This window comes from Cebidichthys violaceus, unplaced genomic scaffold (genome assembly GCF_023349555.1).
Source record: "Cebidichthys violaceus isolate CVI_PGR_0920_01 unplaced genomic scaffold, fCebVio1.0.p SCAF_20, whole genome shotgun sequence".
NCBI classification, from domain to species: Eukaryota; Metazoa; Chordata; class Actinopteri; order Perciformes; family Stichaeidae; genus Cebidichthys; species Cebidichthys violaceus.
The window spans coordinates 5,396,998-5,411,773 of NW_027176373.1; the positions used below are offsets into that span (position 1 = coordinate 5,396,998).

The 14,776-nt window shown below is 39.9% G+C and overlaps 2 protein-coding genes across 7 annotated transcripts; one reads left to right on the forward strand and one right to left on the reverse strand.

Moving 5' to 3' along the window:
* Positions 1 to 300: 300 nt before the first annotated feature.
* Positions 301 to 1,787, reverse strand: gng8 (guanine nucleotide binding protein (G protein), gamma 8). The gene is made up of 3 exons (XM_068716475.1): positions 1,728 to 1,787; positions 911 to 1,024; positions 301 to 489 (listed from the first exon to the last, which is right to left on the reverse strand). The coding sequence occupies exons 2-3, from the start codon at positions 992 to 994 to the stop codon at positions 361 to 363; spliced, it is 213 nt and encodes a 70-aa protein (XP_068572576.1). The 5' UTR covers positions 995 to 1,024; positions 1,728 to 1,787; the 3' UTR covers positions 301 to 360.
* A 2,356-nt stretch (positions 1,788 to 4,143) lies between these two features.
* brd8a (bromodomain containing 8a) lies at positions 4,144 to 14,749 on the forward strand. Of its 6 annotated transcripts, none has more exons than XR_011103440.1 (20): positions 4,144 to 4,526; positions 4,907 to 5,003; positions 5,571 to 5,640; positions 5,765 to 5,814; positions 5,947 to 6,069; positions 6,175 to 6,255; positions 6,397 to 6,461; positions 6,781 to 6,923; positions 7,327 to 7,518; positions 8,807 to 8,897; positions 9,257 to 9,406; positions 9,859 to 10,019; positions 10,267 to 10,747; positions 10,878 to 10,921; positions 11,048 to 11,316; positions 11,441 to 11,533; positions 11,645 to 11,713; positions 11,942 to 12,276; positions 13,669 to 13,713; positions 13,977 to 14,018. XR_011103440.1 is itself a non-coding variant. In XM_068715818.1 (20 exons), the coding sequence occupies exons 1-20, from the start codon at positions 4,484 to 4,486 to the stop codon at positions 14,034 to 14,036; spliced, it is 2,610 nt and encodes an 869-aa protein (XP_068571919.1). In that variant the 5' UTR covers positions 4,144 to 4,483; the 3' UTR covers positions 14,037 to 14,749. The 6 variants fall into 6 exon arrangements, 5 of the variants coding, with proteins under 5 accessions (XP_068571919.1, XP_068571920.1, XP_068571921.1 ...); XM_068715818.1 differs by having other exon boundaries at positions 11,942 to 12,224; positions 13,977 to 14,749; XM_068715819.1 differs by lacking the exon at positions 13,669 to 13,713 and having other exon boundaries at positions 11,942 to 12,224; positions 13,977 to 14,749.
* The last annotated feature ends 27 nt before the right edge of the window (positions 14,750 to 14,776 follow it).

Here is a 14,776-nt window from a genome sequence, read left to right on the forward strand (position 1 = left end):
AACTGGGTGCAACTTTATTTTGCCTTTTAATATCTTAAAATGAGTCTTCTGTCTTCAACAGAAAAGCCAAAATGAGAACTATACTGTTGAGTTAATATATAAACTCAGATACAATTTGTGTGCAGAAGGAGAGGCAGCAGTGCCGGCCTGTCTAAATGAACTTTGCACCCACTTTTGATAAATCTTTATTGTTGTCATTGTCAAATGATCATTCCTCAGGTAGAGTTAGTCACCAAAGAGCTACTTTAATTACAAAAAAGAATTCTATAAAATAAAAGTGTTCATGTTGTTTGTCATTACAGCTGAAGTTGAATTCATAAATTAAAATATCTAAGACATCTATCATTTATCTTGTGGGGGTTATAGTATTTCACAGAATAATTTCTTCTCTCGAAACGGGTTCTCAGAGGAAAGTACTGGTGTCACCAGGGGGTCCTCTTTGGCATGAGCTTCACAGTAGGCCATCAGATCAGCTGCTGCTTTGGATATCTGTAAAAAGAAAAGTTGTGTGTGTGTGTCGAAATGTGGAGGGGAAGAGGATAAAAAAACATTTTAAATTCTATTATTCCTTATTTTATTTTATTTTTACCATTGATTAAACACTAAAAGAAAACATTTTTCCTGCATCAATCAAACGAGTAAAAACTGATATCAGTTATGGAAAGGAAGCAAATTGTATTTAATTGTTAAAAAAAAATGTTATCTGTTAAAGGTGAACTGCTATTTGGAAAGTTCAAGATTAGAAATTGATGTTCATTTAAATATACATTAAATTAAAACTCTTTTGAGACCCTGGGAAGTGAGAAGAGCATTTTCATTCATTCATTATAAAACATGCTGCCACAATTAACAATCTAAAGCGGTTTCTTAACTTGTCCATCATCATGACTTACATAATGTGCTGACTCACCATCATCCTCTCTATGTTGACCTCCAGCTTCAGTTGTTCTACCGTCTTTCGAGCATCTGCAATCTTGGCCATGTTGTTGGACATCCTGCCTCTTTCCAACTAAAGTCAGTCAGCCTGGAGCAAACCATCAATGTTGACTCATCAGACAAGACATATTCACATGCATCACTGATATAATACAAACATGAGACACTTTTAAAGTGCAAACACAGTTGTTGAAGGTGTGCCATGGAGTCAGTTTCAATTTGCTTGTTAATTCTGCTCCCTGGGTCTCAGCTGCAAGTGGCACAGGGAGGGTCTCAGAGGAGGAGGGCTTGGGAGGGAGGGGAGGCAGAGCAGCCTCCCCAGGGGAGGGCATCCGCTAGCTGGGCATGTAAATACATGTAAGAGTAAAAACATTAACATTAACTAGTTGCTCTTTCAGAATAGTTTTATCCTAAACTGCAGGTGTAGAGAGTTGCTGTCAATGCTATTAATCTGCTGCTATTATGATGCTCAGGTTCTGCCATACTTACATAAGAAATCTGCCTTAAATTGCTTTAAGATAGCAGTAAATGAAAAAAAGCATCATTACTCAGCAACAAAAGACTATTTATTTTGTCTGTGTCTGTGGGCGTGAAATCAATTAGTCCATTATATCAATACAAATTGTTTATACACACTAATTGAATTCATACTTCTGCAATATGCTGCCAATATCAGCACACACATGTAGAGATATGTGGTCTGATACAAGCTGTTTCCATGAATCAGTACAAAAATATATATATTTTTTTCAACATGTATCCTAACTCACAATAATCACAACGCCACTCACCACAAGACCAACAGCGACCGTTGGGCTCCTAGAAGGAAAGTCCGCTTGTTTCCAACTGGGTCCACCACACCAACTTACAGTAACAAATGAAGTGAGATTAATGGCAAAGATGAGGAGGGAGGCTTCAATAGGTTCCCTCCTTCAAATAACTAGCTGTGGATCTGCCCCCAGGATGAGCTCAGTGCAGCAGTTAAAGGCAACATGTGGTGTGACCTTCATCTCTAGAGTCTCTATCACTCGCTTACCTGAGGTGATAGAGGAGCTTGTGCTGCGAGATGGAACATTAAATATTGTTTTTAAAAAGGGATACAATTTAAATTGCTAATCGTGTATTTAATATAAAGGGATGAAAAAACTCATACCACCTGACAGCAACATGAAAAAGCTTTAGACTATGATGAGGAAGCTCTCAGGAGAATACATTGTTTTCCATGACTTTAATTGATTTTCCTACTTGCAATGCACTCTTGGACAAATATCAAATCTGTAATATTTGGATATATGTTTACTGAGTGCATTCATTTTGGGTGCACTGACCAGGAATAATCAATAATAAGTAATCAGTATTCATAACAAGTTTATTATGTGACAGTGTTGAATGTTGGAATCCGAAAATGACAGTCCTCCAGAAGTCATCAACATGCATTTGTGTTTCATGTGCTTTTACAGTGTAACACATTATCTTGCCTTCAGCAAACATGTTCTTTTTGTATTCTCTGACTTTAGCTGTAGGATATAACCAGATATTACCTGTTGGGGATTCTCTGACAAAGTTACCTGGAGCTTTGTGCAGATTTACAGTATAACAGCAGTAAGGAATGACTCTAAATGCACAATGATTCAAGTAATAATGTGTTTAAAGAGGGTCTTATAAAAACAAAACAATTTAATAGCCTAATGCTTTCTTACAACAAATATGCTACACACGCTGGATAACATGCAGTATATTCAGCACTAAGTTTGCAAGGTGAGTGATTGAGTCTTTGTCAAGGTGTGAGTTTTTTCCGACAGCAGGATTATTGGTCTCATGCCTATCCTCTACCATGCTGCCAGTCCTTCCTGTAGAGCTGACAGTTATTCCACACAGCAGCAGGGGGGCGAAGAGGCAGTGCTATGGAGTTAAATGTCAAGTGCCTCATTAACATTTGTTTCCCTGTAGTAATTGGTCTCTTTCTGTGGAAGATACTGGACCTCATGAGTAGAAGGTGCTCTGTCCTCTTTCACCAAGGACCCAAAAACATAATTTGCCCAGTGTGTTGTGTTATAAACCAAGTGGGGATGTTCAGATTTTGCAGTCCTACTTAGTTAGAACTTAATGTTGTTATATACGCTTGACAAGTACAAACTCTAAAGCCATCCATCCATCCTAAGCCAGCCAGCATGTCTCCTCTCTCGTATGATTCATTTATGACAGACGCCGCATCATCCATGAAACCTGAGAGGAGGGGGAAGTGTCTGCATATCCCATCAAGTACACATGTTTAACATTTAGTGTTAACATTTAAAGACATCTGTCTTCAGCTATACTTTATTTCCTTATAAGCAAATCTACACAATACCAAATAAATACTCTGGTATATCAGTTTAAAAATACAAATGATCTATTCTGGTATAATTACAGGGAAATGCAAATACTTCCCTGTTGTTCAGACCATTGCCTATTGGCCAATTAAAGCTTCAATGTGGGATTGCAAATTAGAAAAGAACAGGCAACTCTACAGCAGTTGTTCATAAAAGGGAGAGCCAGCATGCAGGAAGAGGCCAAATGCAAAAAACACATATATTGCAATATGTTTAAAGATGATACCCCTTCTTTCCGCATCATACGGGCTGTAAACCAGTTTTTCTAGTCTGTTGCTCCTGCTGCTCAAAGTGTGACAGCCTCGTCTGTATTATGAAAAAGCCCAGAGAACAGCATTTACAGGTGATTACTGGAAATATTATTACCTTCTTTTTCTCTGTTCTGATTCTTTTTTAAATCAGGCATTGAAAAGTCATGTCACAATTTTAAAAAAAGAGCATTTTGTTTGACAAAAAAAGTCAGTTTAACTTGTTTTTAACTTAATTATGACAAAAATCAAATAAAAATACATATACGAACGTGTATTGTATCTCACTTAATATTCCTTTGTTTGGCATCTTAAATCTTCCATATAAATGTAATATACGTGTAATTTGCTATAGTGGTTTTATAATACATGTAACGTTCCAATGTCATAATAATATCAGTCATAACTGGCAAAGTATGAACACTTGCTGGTTCCAGGTTTTCACTCTAGTGGCATCATATATCCCTCTACATTTTAGGCTCAAAGATAAATTATGATGTATTATGATTACTCGTGTTATTCTACAGCAACACGAAAGGGGGCATCTTTGTATGAAACTCTAGAACAAGTGATTTAGCTGAGGACAGAAAAGCTCCCCGGGTGTTACCCTCATTACGCTCCTGTGGTGGGCGTGTACGAACACTTCTACAGCCACAGTGATACATAACGTTACAGTAAGCTACATTTCCTCGCATGGCCGTTTTCTTGGGTAGCACACACTCCGTAGAGACCAACGGTCAAGACCGTTCTGTTTCGACTCCTTGCTGAGAGTAGCATTTGAGCTAACGTTAGAAAGAAAAAATCGTGGAAGCCTCAACAGCCCTGTAACGTAACATGCATTGATGTTGACGTCCATAATTTGATGCATGTCGTGTGCGGATCTCGCCAGTGTCGTGTTTATTGCCGGGTTTCCATCCACCGAGATGTATGGGATGTCGGGATGACAGGAAGATGGCAAACGGGTTTGGAAGTGAGTAACGTCGGCACATAGAAAATGTCATTGCATGCTATCCGTTAGCGGGGAGAGTGTGTCCGTGCTGTTGATGTTATCACTACGAACTTCCTTGCACGGCACCCTCAGCTCCTGCAGCCTGCGAGGATTAATCGCTGTCATTGGACAGTTGACAGCTCTGTTGACACTGATGGTGGCTTTTTGCACGCTGATTCCAACGCAGTTACGTGCGAACTGCATGGTGGGCAGGTTTTAGGTAGCATAAGAATGAAGCCAAGCTTCAAGAGATTAATTGTAGTGGCCATACCAGGCCTGAGAACTACAGCAGGCAAGCAGTTAAACATGAACTATATAAAGCACGCATCATGCTTTTGTCCATTTTCCCTCCACATCTGCAGAACACAAGCTACTTGTCATCGGACCAACAGAGCCATGGTCGGTGAGGGAGAAGCTGTGTTTGGCCACATCTGTCATGAAGAGTGGAGACCAGAACTGGTATACTGTGCTGCTGCTCTTGTATTGCCCCTTTAGGCTAAAACTATTACCAATGCTTCTTTGTTGTGTGTCAGTGGTCTATGATATAGTCATGCATAGACATTCGCAGTTTGAACAGGTATAAATATGTTGTGGCAGTTTTGTTTACACATGTATCCTTTTACTTTGTCCTTTTACCTTTTAAGGTTATATATTGTCAATATGGGTGGCCCCTCAGGTGTGCTTGAAATGATGGTTGCTGTTGTTTTCTCTCACAGTCCAGAGTGATGCAAATAAGATGAACTAACCTTGTCTTTAGCTGCCATACTGTCCATGGTGTTGCCCAGTGCATGCTGGCCTTAATTTAGCATACATTTTACATGAATTTACAACTAAAATACTTCCAAAAAATAGTAATAATAAACAAATGGACAAAATAGATATATAAGAATTAATAGCTGGAAGAAGAAAATAAAAATGTTTTAAGACTACAATAAAACAAAATAGAACAGTAGCATGTTTTGGACTTAAAGTCTTGAATGTGTATTTCATTTTTGATCATCTTACAAAGTTTCTTCATCTCAACAGGGTATCCGTCAGTCGAGCCATCAAACCATTCGCAGAACCCGGCCGACCACCTGACTGGTTCTCTCAAAAGGTGTGACAAAAATCCGAGCTCACTCTACCGCAATGACCAAATTCATGACCTCTGCAGTGCTTTTGCCACATTTTATTTTGTGCTATCACAAAGCTGTTCTGTCTTCTTCTTTGGCTCTTCACAGCACTGTGCCTCCAAGTACTCTGAGCTCCTGGAAACAACAGAGGCCCCAAAGTGAGTGCCTCAGTGACTTTTACTTTTGTAGACTTGCAAGCTAAAGTAGATTACATAGCTTTATACGTTTGACACATGCATTGACAGTCTCAGAAAACAATGTCTTCAACTAACTGCATTTGTTGCCTTCAGGCGGAAGCGCGGTGAGAGAGGTGAAGTGGTGGAGACGGTGGAGGACGTGATAGTCCGTAGGCTGACAGCTGAAAGGATTGATGCACTAAAAAAGCTGATCAAAGAAACACAGGAGAAGCACAGGTATACAAGTTTAACTTTTAACAGCAAGAAGACATCACTGTCGTTGTGAAAACATCTTAGTAGTTAGGATCAATGAGATTGGTTGATGCGCTGCTGTTTTCATAGGAAGCTGAAGAGAGAAGCTGAACTGATTCAAGCAGGACGTCTAGATTCCAAACTAGAAGAGTTATGGGCAGACATTCTGCAGTAAGAAGCAACACACTTTCTATCTGTCCTGTTTAAACAATCACACAGTACATCTCTTTTAATGTTTGTAAAGCTTAGACATTAGACTCTCCCCACAAACAAGCAAAATAAATGTGTGTGTATCTTATGTGTGTCTGTCAGGAAGAAGAAACTGGAGGAGAAGGAAGCAGAGTTGAAAAGAAAAAACACAAATGCTGCTTATCAGGGTATATCCTTCACTTTTAGTGGGTATTTTTTTTGGCGGGGGGGCACAACATCGTTGTAGAATTATGTTTCAGTAATGTTAATGATTCTCCATAAACAATATTACTTCTGGAAATAATATTAAGTACAATTGTGCAGGTGAAACAGCCTCAGTTTTTGTTTTATTTACCCTACCACAGTAGAGCCATGCTGCTAGCATGCAAAAGAAGGATAGCCATGGCACATTTTTCTTGTGGGGGGGGGGGCAAAAAATGAAATTGAACATCAGCTTTTGTGTGACTGATAAGGTAATCCTCTCTATGCTGCCCCTCCCTCTTCCAGCCAGACAGGTGGCAAAGAACACATCTAAGCGAGAGCCCGGCATCGCTACACATTCGCCCTCAGGCTGCAGCTCCCCGAGCCAGGAGTTCTCACCAGGTGACCCACTCGAGTGTTTGACCCTGGATCTTGCATTGACAAAGAATGTAAGTCACCGTAGGTTCAAAAGTATTCAAGCTTTGCCCTACTTTTCAATTAGCATATTTTTGCGTGAGACATTTAAAAAACGTTTGCTGGTATTTTTATAAGGTGTAATGCTAATGTTAATAATCTGTATTTCTCTGTATTTTCTCTCGTTTGTGCTGGTTAAAGACATAATTAATATTATACATATAATATGCTGCATATTTTTAACTGAAGTAACTTGCCATCACTGCTGTAAGGTATAGAAACAATTAAAATAATAATAGAATAGAATTATATATCACAAAAGAGTGTAATCATTTTGACCATTCCTACATATTAGAGACTCAATCAGAGTTGATCAATGAAAGCATGATTCAATTGGTATGGAAATATGACGCCACGTTTCTATCTCTCTGGCTCCAGGCTTCAGGATCAGCCAGATTAATGACAATTGCTGAGTCTTCTGGACCAGGAAGTGATGACATCAGCCCCGGGTCACTTCTGGATGATCCCACCCAAAAGAAGCTCCTGGGCCTGAAAGCCACACCCCCACCATCTCCACTCCTGTCAGAGTTACTGAAGAAAGGCAGTATCTTGGCCACAAATTCCAGACTGGTATGTGGAGGGGACTTACTGTGTTATGCCAACAGTGCCAAGCTCTCTAATTAATATGTTCAAGTCTGCAGGGCACCCCATCTTCATCTCATTCTTTGTAGAGATACTGTGCGTTTAGGAACTATTTAATCTTTTTTTTGTTTTTGTGGTTTTGGAAGTTGTGGTTTGTTTTGCCAGTTGCGTAAAGCCTTTAGTCATATTTTGCAAATGTATTGCATTGTAATGTGTTGGTTTTTAAACACCTCAGGACATCTCAGTGTCCGTAGATTGGTAAAGTTGGATGGGGTGCTTTTGTGAATAACTGTCTTCAGTTAATTCCACTCTTTTTTGAACGGGGTTCAGGTGTTGTCTTTGGTCAATCGTAGTCCTGTTTAAGACCATTGCTGTGTTCTGAATATGTTTTTTTTGTCCTGTTATTACTTCTATCTGTGGTCAAATTCACTCTGAAGCATTAACAACTTTATTGGTTTTGGAAACAACTTTACTGTTTTTGGAAAACAGTTCTTTCTATCCTTAAAGGTCTAAGAGGCTGTACAACTGAAACAGTACATTTAGTCAGGAAATCATTTTGTTTTGCTTTCTTGAAATGATTTGACTTGGGAAAAAAAATAAAATGTGTGTATCATTTGAGAGTTAACACATCACTAAATATATTTTGCATTTGTTTTTTAATGCTCTAACTGTCTTGGTTTGTTTTAAGTGTCATGTCTCTCTGCATTGTAGCTGAAGAGTTCAACGGTTGGTTTCTCAGGCACCTTTTTGCAAACTGCAAACATGCAACCTGCTTTTGCTTCCAGTTTGCTGTCATTTACTTTTTTTTTACCTCCAAGCTTTTTGTCAGATGTCATCAGTGGTTCCGTGTGGCATGAATTTCCACTGCAGCCAAGGAGCTGTCGTTCAGCCAGTCCTTGCCAAGGTTCTTCTGGAATGGTTGCTGGACAGTTACCTCCTGGAATTGACCAGCTTGTTTTTTTCATTTCCATTTTTATGAAGCCAACTGTGCTCTTGTGAAATCCCATTGTGTCAGAATAAGTTGATCCTTTACTAGCTCTTTGCCTCCTCACATTCCTCTGGTAACATTTCTGCTCTGACATGCAGTGCTGCCTTTAGGGCTCTTTGTATAAATATTTGCACAGGGGTTCCAATCAAATTGTAGAAATATCACAAAGACATTCAGCTATAAATTTGTATTATTTATGAAAGAAATGATGCAGTATACTTGATGTGCACTTTATGTACAAGATAACTGGCAAAATGTTTGACATGCATGTATGCGTTTACATCCCAGATTGGGGAGGGGGACGTGACCACTGCTAATATGACAGGAGCACATGACTTGCAGCTGGCTCCACCTAGCCAACCTCTCACTCAGGCAACAGGTACAGATGCAGTGTTTGATTTGTGTTCATGATGTTCTTTACACTGATCAACAGAAATTTCATGTAAAAGTAAAAAAAAAAAAAAAAAGAACATCTCACAAAATAATTGATTGAAATAAGATGTCATCTAAATCAAGATGATATTTAGTAGAATCCCCTTTGGCACAAATGATAACTATGTAGGAAGCTGTTTCATATGTGTTATCTTTTCTCCTTGAATCCTAAATGGATGTGTGCTTTCTATATAAAAGTGCTGTTGTCTAAGCTGTTTGCTCATACACTGGCTAACCGAAAGCCTCCGCTCCTTTGTCTGCACTCTGCACTCTGTGTGTTCATGTTTATGAACGCTTGCATGGCAGGTGCCCCGATGTTGTCGCGTCTCCTGGAGGCAGGTCCCGCCCAGTTTTCTGCCCCGTTAGGTTTCATGGTCAGTGCAGACTCAGCCTCCAGTGCTCCTCTCTCTGCTGCCACTCCTGTGTCTGTTGACTCTACTGCCTCAGCAAATACAGGTCTGTCCGCTTTGACCCAGACCACTCAGAGCTCAATCCACACGCTAAAACCTCCTTGCATCCTTAATGTCGTATTCTTTGTAGCTTGAGAATAATTTGATGTTAGACCTAAGATTGTTAACTGTAGTCATTAAATTGCAAAAGTAGACTTAAGGATTAATTTATTGTGCAATGAGATGTCACAAGTCTCATTTTATTAATAATGTGTCATGTGCACAATTTTATACATTGAAGGAAAAACATACTTGTGATACTAAAAACGTCAACTATACTCTTTTGTATACACTACTGTATACACTACAAAGATTCATTGTGGTTCATATTTAAATACAAGCAAATGATAAAGCTTGAGCTAGGTATTCTGTGAAGTAGAAATAGAAAATGAATGTTTTTACAAACTGCTCCTGCTAATTTAAAAATGTTGTTGAAAATCGGTTGTTGTTTGTGTGCAGAGGTGGATGTGATGGTGCCGTCTTTGCCCCCTGGATGCCAGCCTATCTCTGCAGGGGATAAGGTGGCCGAGCTCAGTGAGGAGGATGTGACCGTGTCCTACATGGTGGATGAGCTGGACCTGAAGACGGTGGGGGACATTATCGCCATCATTGAGGACAAGGTGAAAAGTCCTACATATTTTCACGGCATTATTTGTGATAAATAATGCCTGCTTGAGGTTTTAAAATTTAAAATTTTACAATGTGTTTTTTTTTTATTTTGGTCGTCAATCTAGTGAGTTATGACAATAGTTGACTCACCAACATCACTTCTGAGATTTACTAGACAGGACGTGGCAAACTATTAAAAAATTAGTTTAATAGCTCAATTCTTCTTTAAGATCAAGAGTCATATCTCTTCTTCTACAGACAGATGTGACTGCAGAGGCTTTGGATGCAGCTGCAGTTGAAGCTGCGCTGTCACTGTGTGAGGAGAACGACCATGCTTTGTCTGGTGCCTGGGAGCCTGGGCCTCTCCAGCCCCATGAGTCTCATCCCGCAGTGCCCACAGGGGTCCATCAGTCCTTGTCTCTTCACAGTAGCTCGGAGAGGAAGACAGAAGCGTTAGAAGTTCAGGGTGAGACTTCAGCTTCACTCTCCTCTCTGAGCAACAGTCAAGATAGCGGTCTGGCAACATTCCCCAAGGGACTAAGGGGCCTTCCTCACACCTCCTCATCCTCACGCAGCTCAAAGAGTTTGGAGCACTGCCACACTGGAGCACCTCCACAGCCTGAGGCAATGAGAGAGACTGGAGTGTTGGCGCACCAGAAATGCCAAATTTCATTGGATGTTACTCTAAAATGTGAGAGGGAGAAGTGGGCACAGCAAAGACCTGAAAAACCCCATGGAGGTATGCACACCTATATGCATCAATACTAGTATTCACTTGGTTCAGAACATGCACCTGGCATGCAACTATGCATTTTGCATAACCATTTCCTTCTTATTATTCATCTGTACTATCTTTATTATCTTGGCAGACTCAGTATTAGAAGATAGCCCACTGACAGAAAGGCACCGCAAGGTATAGCACCCAACGAGGACAAAGCGAACATGTTGCTTGTAATGAAATGCAGATAATGCGTAGTTCCACAGTATTCCTGCACTGTAAGCTCTGTTTGAATCTCTGCATCTTTCTCCGTCTTTGCAGGGGATGAAAGCGGAGGATGGAATAAGTGTTGGGGGAGGAGAGAATGCCTCAGGGAATAAAGTGTACCGGGAGTTCAACGGGCCAGAAGTGTGTGGAGACGAAGAGGCCGATGGGGTGGAGGGATTCTTGTCGGAGCCAGACGGCGAGATGGAGCTCGAGCCTGCGGCCAGCGAGAGTGAGGACGGGTACAGCCTCCACACGGCCTCCTCGTCTCTACAGCTCCACACGACCGCGGACTCCATCCCCAGCAGCCCCACCTCGTCACTGTTGTGAGTGAAACGCATACTCACACACACGGGCAAATTCTTGCTGCGTCATGCTGCAGATCAGGTTCTGCTTGGTTATAATGACCTATCTGTTTGTATACCTTCCATACATACCATTGTTGGGCAGTTCTGTGTGCAGTGAGGACCATGAAGCTCTACAGGCTCACAAGATCTGGAAGAAAGCCATTATGCTGGTGTGGCGTGCAGCGGCCAATCACAGGTCAGATTATGACTCCAAACATTAACCCTAGCTCCTGATGATCAGCCTCTAAAATATGTCATATGTTGTATCATTTGTGAATTAGATGTGATTTATGTGAATCTGTTGTAGGTATGCAAATGTCTTCCTGCAGCCAGTAACTGATGAAATTGCACCTGGGTACCACAGTATTGTGCAGAGGTAAGCACAGGACATGTTTGTTGTGGTCATATTTTATGCCTATTTTCAATTCACTGATAGTTGTTATTGTGGTTACTTGTCATATTGCTCGTGCAGAGTGAAAATCTTACGTCACACAATAATAAACTTTTCAGACACAAAGAAAAACAACCTTGTTTTTGCTGGATGACAGTGGATTATTGACATTGAACGCCACCCTAACCCCCTCTTTGCTCTTCACTTCTATAGGCCCATGGACCTTGCCGCCATAAAAAAGAGCATTGAGACCGGTTTGATACGGAACACCGCTGAGTTCCAGAGGGACATCATGCTGATGTTTCAGAATGCCGTCATGTACAACAGCCTGGATCATGACGTGTACCACATGGCTCTGGAGATGCAGCGTGATGTCCTGGAGCAGATCCAGCAGTTTCTGGCTACCCAGCTCATCATGGAGACATCAGAGTCTGGTATCAGCGCCAAAAGCCTGAGGGGTCGTGAGAGCACACGCAAACAGGACTCTACTGACAAGGTGCTTCACTAGAATTTTGACAAAAGCAGAGAGTACAGAAGAAGAGACAAGGGTGAGACAACAGGCTGACTTAAAAGTAGAAAAAAAGTAGATCTGCCTGTCATTTTCCAAAGCATGACATTAGTTTTTAGAGTGATATCCTTTCAGGTAGCCATTGGTTTCAAATGCTATCACAATCAACTTGAAACTTGAAACATTCAAGTAAAAATGTTTTTGTCAAAAGTCTACTTTTTTTTTTTTTAATGCAACAATCCACCAATGTCACAAGTTATTTATTGTTCATCTTATGGCATCAGTTAAAGAATGCAATACCTTATCTTTGAATGCATTACTATATTTGTATTAGTATAAAAAGACAATACATTGTTCACTGTGGTGATTGCTGAATGTATCTCAAACAAGTTTCAAGCCAATGGTTGACTGGAAAGCAATACATTTGTTTTAGAACATAACATCTATGCTTTGGAAAATGGTAGGCAATAATGTAATAATGCAATAATGTAAAGACTATTACTGACAACTATTTACCAAAGCATACAGTAAGTTTTGTACATTGATATTCTACCTTCAAGAAAGCTATTGTTTACCAATAATTACACGACAGTATGAACATGAACTGGCGGATAATTGACCCGATGAATCACAATTAATATTTAGTCACCTTTATTTGCATTATTGATGTTGATGATAATGTGACTGAGAGAAAAACTGCTGATGTTTACGTTGGAGATTTGTACATGAATTGATTACAGAAACGAAGCATTTTCAAAACAACTACATTACAGCTACATTACCATGCCCAAATAACGTAACTTTGACAAAACAACATTTTTAGTTTTTTCAACCTGTGCCGGAAACATGTTGGTGAAATAAAGAAGATTTTCCAGTTAGTCAGAGTTAGAGTTATTTTTCACTTTCCTTCCATTGTGACCTAAGCATCTAGTTGGCTGTTGAAGTAGCTGCAGCACAATCCTCCTAAATATCATATATTTCATCACAAATGACCTGATCTGAAGTTTTAAGTGATGAATGTTGATGTTGCATAGCGTTCTGATGTTAACTAGAACCAGAAGTTGACTAGAAGGTAGGAGATGATTGTAAAACATCATCCTATGCTTTGAAAAATGGTTGACAAGTATATACTGTATGTATATGTTGTATTTAGCTAATGAGCTTGACATGCTGGCATGTTTCTTTAAAAAATATCTGATGTGGATAATTAGTGCAATTGCAGTGCAGCGAGGAAATGAATAGTAAACATTTGAAATGGCCACAAGACGATATACCTATATATAATTATATATTCTGTTAAAGCTTATTTCAACCTTTCCTTCTGCTGAATAGTTTCTGTTCTGTATCTTTGTTGGCATTATTTTGCCTTCTTTTGAGACTTTCGATGCACTTTTGTGTCGCAGCGCTGATATGCATCATTTTCCTCTTACAGGACACTGTCTCCATGTCCTCTCCTGCCTTCCTTCTTTCTCTGTTTGTAAGTACCCATCCTACAGTCTTTAAAACTTCCCCTTACTTTCTTGTCTTTTTTTCCTGAAGCGGACATTAAAAACATTGTTGTATAATCAAAACAAAAGAAAACTCATTCATATAGAGCTCAGCAAACAGGGTATTTGGCTGACATTTGTGACTCATGCATCTTGAAGATGAACTTGTTTGAACAGTGAAACACTGGTGTGTCTTCTGTCACACGAGTGAAGGCAGGCGGTCTAATAGGTTTCTTCCTCTCTTCGACTGCAGGATGGAGGCACCAGGGGGCGCCGTTGTGCCATAGAAGCTGACATCAAGATGAAGAAATGAACATCCAGTATGACAATTTTATCCAATAGTGTTCCAGGGTTGAATTGAAAGACGTGAAACCACAAGGCTGAACGTATCCTGTCAGTTGCACAGATTCCCACTCTGCATAAAATGCAGCGTAACCTTTATTTGCACTCCAGGTGAAATGGATACTGTAATATGGAGAAGCTCATTTCCTCTGAGACAGCCATACAGACATGGATTATAAACTGTATAATCCCAGATTACAATGGGGCAGGAAGAAAAGGTCAAACCTTGCATAGATGCAGCTGCAGATCACTTAGACTTAGCCTGCTCTGAATTACATCAGGTTGTATTGTGAACTCCTAGCCGACAAATTGGTGACCAGACCTGGTTTTACTTCAAATTAGTATGGTTGATTTTTAGAAACATACCATGTTGGTGATGCAATGTAAAACCAGAGGCCAAAGAGTCTGACTTAGCAAGAAGTTGAGAAGGATCATGGGGTGAGGGGTACATGCTAATTTCAAGTCATTTGAATTTTTTTCTAGTTTACTAATTTAAAAAACTCTCAGATCATTTTAAAATATGGCTGTATTGTTTGTGATGCATTGATTTTATTAAGGGTGCACTTCCAGTGAAACAGTATCAACATGCATATTCTGTGTCATTTTCAGTATTTTTGAGAAAACGTCCCGTTATTAAAATGTTTTGTGGACTTTAAAATAAACAATAAAACTTCATAAAAAGCCCTCATTCCACTATGTTAAGCTTGATTT